General features: G+C 28.5%; 1 protein-coding gene across 1 annotated transcript in view; it reads left to right on the top strand.

The window, feature by feature from the left end:
• Positions 1-1,047: 1,047 nt before the first annotated feature.
• Positions 1,048-6,000, top strand: part of LOC105627873 (acetylcholine receptor subunit alpha-like) — a 49,505-nt gene continuing 44,552 nt past the window's right edge. The window contains exon 1 of the mRNA XM_012209149.1: positions 1,048-1,099. Within this exon, the coding sequence (XP_012064539.1) occupies positions 1,048-1,099 (52 nt within the window). The remainder of the gene's footprint in view (positions 1,100-6,000) is intronic.

Below are 6,000 nucleotides of genomic sequence, written 5' to 3'. Positions count from 1 at the left end.
GTTGTTTTACAAACAGATAATTTGTTTTTAGAACAACTTTTCTGTTACAACTTTTCTTAGCTCTGTTTCATTATGCCCCAAATCAAGGAGCAAGATGTACTAATTTGAATTTTGATATTTTACTCATAAACAGCCTAAAATTACACCTTTTTGCAAATTGTACCGTAAATCTAAATAGTTGTTACATCATGATGTATTAAAAGAAATAAACATATTATATAAAGAAATATATGTATTTTTCTAAAAATTTATATACAACTGTTCCCAGTCTCTCCTATCTATTAAATGTAAAAACTAAATAAATGTAAACATATTTAGATACAAGAATCATTAATTTGATTTAACTATCATTTTCTTTATTTAATTAAGTATTTATTTATCGAATTGAAAGAAAAGATTGGTTGCAGCAGCCAATTTTTTATTGCATTAGTCAATCGAAATCCTACATTGCGGATAAACGCAACAAAAATTAGCTCCAGCAATCAAAAATTGGCTGTTGCCAATTAAAAATGCTGTACCATATTTTACCATCTAATTTGCTGCAACAGCCAATTAAAAATTTTCTTTCAGTGCGTAAGTAAATATTTCGTAGGATTATTCAAAAAAATATTTATTAAAATTTAATAATTTTTTTTTTTTTTTAGTGTGTAAATCACAAAGTAGTGCTACTTAATTTCGATTGTTATTCTGTATTCATGTATATGGAACTTAACATATTATATTTATAAATTATACACATAAAAAATATAATAAAAAAACAATTTTTATAACAATTTTTATAATAATTTTTTATATATAATAAAAATTATATGTTCAATAAATAATATGTTTAATATGATATTTACTTTGTCTACTTTAGAACGATAATTTTTGTTAGCGAAAATATAACAGGAATTATGTATTGTAAATAGAAACAAAAGTACGTTGACACAAGATCTAATAACGTTTCTACGATCGATCGACCATCCTTCTCTTATTGCAGTGCAAAAACTGAAGATCTGCGGACGAAGGCGAAAAGATATGATGAAGTGGACATGACACAACGACATGATGAAGAGCTTAGTGGGGATCATATGGATAATGTTAGTGCTCATATCAGGTATGTATGATCAATCTAGAAATCATATGCCTAGGACTCGTATTAATCCGCCGATACTAATCGACTAGGAATTTCATCTTATCATTTTCAATATCTCAATTCATTTTTCCACAAAACATGATTGTCTTTATTTTCTTCTTAAAATATGAATTAATATTACAAGCAATTTTTAACTCGGTTATTTTTGAATTTTTAACTCGGTAATGTAATGAATAATTGGATACATATAATGAATTTGCATATTGAGTTCTATAATTCATAAATTATGAATTCGACTTCCAAATTATACTAATTCCAGTTTTTAAGAAAAAAGAAATTTAACTTTTTTATCTGGTTTCTTTAAATTAGTTGATAGATATGTTTTGTTAAAATAAAAAATTTTTTAAATTATTTTTCAACTTATTTATATCTGATATTTTTTAAGTAAAAGAACGTATATCTAATTAAATTATTATATATTTCTAAAAATATTCGATGAGTTGAATATGAAAATGAGATCAAAATGTAAGAATTTGGTAGATTCAAAGAATAAAAAATAATTTTGCAAATTCTTATGAAATTATATATATTACTAGATTTTTTAAATCCCTGAATAGAAAATCATATCAGAACATAAAAAAAATAAAATATTAAATGAAAGAAAAAAATATCTTTAAATATCTTTAAATTCTAGTGAAAATATATTTTTATTGATTTTCCGAGAACAAACATTTTCCGAATTGTAAAATATAAAGACTCAATTTCCAAAAAATAAAAAATTATTATTATATAACGAAATGTATTGATAATATTACGTCTAAACTCCGGACGCAAGGAATTAAGAGGGTGAACGCAGCAGGAACCGAATTTTGACCGATTTGATTACGTCCAAGCTCTGGACCGCAAGGGAGCTGGGGAAGGAGCGACGCAAACCGAGAGATATTTCGCTTCGTTCTGGGGCTCTCGAGGAGCTAGGAATTGGAAGGACGAAGTAGAAACTCTCTTGAGATCGACGCTGAGCGAACTCAAGAGTCGAACGCACTTGTTGCATTTATAATTAATCTCAGTATTTTTGGTTAAACGTGACGCGCGCGCGCGCGCGCGCGTGCGTGCGTGTGTGTGTGTGTGTGTGTGTGTGTGTGTGTGTGAGAAAGAGAGTAAGTACGCGAATGTTATATCGAGTGCGGACCTAGAGCAAATACATAAAAAAGTATGTGCGTGTGGGTACATTAGAAAGAAGGGAATGGATTTCCATGAATAAAGAATATGGAGAGTGGAACGGTTAAAGGATTACTAGAACCAAAAAGGACTAAAATATTATTTAATACCGAAGTAGAGTGGCAGTTCGTTGAATGTAACAATAAGAACAATGTAATATTATCCAAAAATTTTAGTTTAATGTATACCTCATATCTGCAAGTATTTACTATTGAAATATAAAAGATTTGAAAAAGGTTTCATTTACATTTTTACATAATATAAATATGATAAGAAATTTATGTCATTAGAAACTAAATTTGGTTAATTGCTGTGGACAAAAGTTTCAAATATTTTATAATTAATTCAAGAATTTTCGGATACACAAATAATTTTTTATATTTTATAACAGATATTTATTATAATATTCTTTCTAAAAGTTAAAAAAGAGATGCTTTTTAAAAAATGAGATCTATTTGATTTTAATAATTAAAATACTTAAAGATATATATTTTTAGATATTTTACAATATATCTTATTTCTGCAAGAAAGTGGCACAAGTTAAAATTTTTCAAATTTCGTATTATGTGTAAATTGTATTTTAAATACATTAACCTTTAATCACGAAAAGTGATATAAGTTGAATTCAAATTCTTCCCCAAAAAAATGACAAATGAATATAGGGATAGTTTTTAAAGATATCGTACAACATCAAAATAACAAAATTAATCTCTGCATTATTTCTGGAAAAGTTGAAACAAGCAAAATTATAACTATCTCTACTTAACTTATATTTATACTACTCTAATAAACAATTAATTTTAAAATATTACGCACTTTTCTTTTTCCTCTTTCTTGAACAATTTTATATTTTTTATCACTTTTCTTGCAAGGATGCGATATGTCATACTGAACATGAAATAGTTAAATAGATTACAATAAATAAATATAGTACAATTTATATATATATAACACAATCAGGTCACACGCGCGCGTGCTATTTCCCTTTTTAATAAATAAAAATTTTCTAACAAATACATAAAAACATCTTTTGTCGATATTTCTCTCCATTTTACGAGGAAAAACGCGCACAAAAATACAAAATGTATAGACAAATGTATACACTCTTGCGTTCATACGCAAATAATGATTGTAAATGTACACATAGACGAAATCTACTTGAGGCTCGTAAAACATTTTCCATGTCCCGCGAGTGTATTTGCGAGTTCAAAGTTGCTATAATCCATATGGACGATCATATCGTTATATATATTGTCGTCCATACGGCTGTGATCTATGAGATGCGTACATTATCGCGGTTCGTAAGTATATACATAACTGGCTGTCTGCATTTATGATTGCATTTCTAAACGTTGTTTTTGCGTACCTGTGCACGTGGATTGCATTCGTGAGACGACCGTAACATCATTTCCTCTTCTTTTCATCGTCTTCCTACTTTTTTATTGGAAAAATCATACACGAGTATGTTAAACGGAGCAAATGACACGATTACAGAATCAGACCTTCAAGTGCAATTCCATTTAGAAAATTAATCATCGGTTCGTATATATGTATAATTACGTGTGATTGTCAAATATTTCAATAAATAATATTTGTATCAATTGAAATTTCACAGAGAAAAATATTCTGATTGTGAACTAATATAAAAGTCCAACAAGAATAGTATTTTTATGAGATTAAATAGAATTTCTATCATAATTTTAACAATACAATATTATTGAAATAAACCACATGGCTAATATCTGACAATCACATGCGTAATTATGGCTGTGTTCCAAAATTCATTGCCAGTGCTGAAACTCTATATAACTTTATATTTCGCAATAAGTTTATTACAGTTTTTTAAGATTAAATTTGGGAAATTTTGGGAAAATTATTAATATTTCAGATTGATTGCGTTGAAAGTCCGACAACCATATCGGCACGCAATTATCATTTCTGAAATTAATTTATTTATATGAATATATATAATAGTTCAATATCTTAACATTCAGACCATAGTGACACTTCATATTTTAAGTAATGTATTTAACATAACCGGTCTTGTTTCCAATCTTACTGTATATTTTTTTATTTGTATTATTTTTCTTGCGGAGATGCCTATGTCACACACTGAACACGAAACAGTCATTAAAATGTAATTCTTGTTGAAACCTTTTTTATTGGTTTTAATCAGAATATTTTTTCAATGTTAAATTAAATAAATTTTTGTGTTCAGATGTCGATATGTCTTTGAAATATCTATACAATTTAATTATAAAATGCTAAGCGTAAAACGCGTGAAATATCTATGTCATTGAAATTTATTAAATCATAGAAATATATCAAATCAATAAATCGTAAATGCATAAGTCTATAAAAGTCAAAAACAGTTTTCCATTGCGTTAATAGATATTTCGTCGCAAAATTTTAATACTGTCAAAGTTAAATCATAAAAGCCAACGTGCTATAAAAGTTTGTGGACAAGTCTTTTCCACTTTTATGTTGTAACATTTCAACAAACATAAATGTTAGCGCATCGTTGATGACTCTGATATCTCAAGCGGTAAATTAGAATAAACACGGAATACAGGAAAATCGGATGCCGAGACATCACTATTGACATTCTCGCAGGCAACTTTAGCCTTTCGTTCCGCAGCTATAACCTTTTCAGTTAGTTTCGAATCCAATTTCCTGGGACTGTCTCTTGATATACGAATCGGAAGAAGCCCTCCATGGCTCAGTTTTAAAATTAAAATCACTGGCGACGCACGCGTTAGTTTTGAACGGATAGAAACTCGTAAAACGGTAATAAAATGACGTGCGCGAGCGTAATAAATAATATAACGATGAGCCGAATTGACGACTCTATCATAATAATGAAATATCGACACGTATTCGCGCCTCGTCGAATAAGCGGAAATTTTGGTCGTCTCTATAGATGCATAATCGACGTCATGTTGGTTGAAAAATAAAATTTCCTTAATCCAAGCAAATGGACAAATTAGAGTTTGTACCAAAATAAGTGAGATAAGGTGATTAAATAATACGTGGAAAAAATTTGTAAGAATAATCACGAACTTCTATACTAAGAAAAAATATCATTCTATTGAAAATTCTAAGAAAAGTGATTAATAATTTCCTTTCTTCCTTTTAACGATTGTTTAATAAAAAATATTTTCTTGATAATAATCGTAAAATACATTTATTAAATTTTAGAAAAACTCATTATTATTTAAACACTATATACTATTAAAACAAGAATTTATTTTCTTTTGAAGAATATTATAAAATTAAAATAAAAAGCGATTCACATAATAAGTAAATTGAATTTACCTATCGAAAGTAATCAACGTGCAGTCATATTTTTGAGATAAAAAATTTATTTTAAATAATATATATGTCTAACATTTAACTTTGATCGTAATTGACGTTTCTCATATTTAAATAATTTATTCGTATAAACAATCCCTTTTGTCACTTCTGCGAGATTTAGAACTAATATTGATGATGGACAAACGGTCAGAGATAGACGAAGCGAAAACAAGGATACGGGAAGAGGAAAAGCGGGAAATATTTCGCCCGAGAGCAGATATCAAAGAAAGGGAGACAACCGTGGATAGTTTGCCCACGTAACAGGACAGCTCGGTAATTCCGCTTCGTAGTTTTCCCATTATCCGTGCCCATGTGAACGTGTATATTTCGCTTTGCGCATATTTAACCCT

Source organism: Atta cephalotes (genome assembly GCF_000143395.1).
Source record: "Atta cephalotes unplaced genomic scaffold scaffold00010, whole genome shotgun sequence".
Classification (NCBI taxonomy): domain Eukaryota; kingdom Metazoa; phylum Arthropoda; class Insecta; order Hymenoptera; family Formicidae; genus Atta; species Atta cephalotes.
The sequence above is the reverse complement of the archived record's forward strand: the minus strand, read 5'-3'. Positions and strand labels throughout refer to the sequence as shown.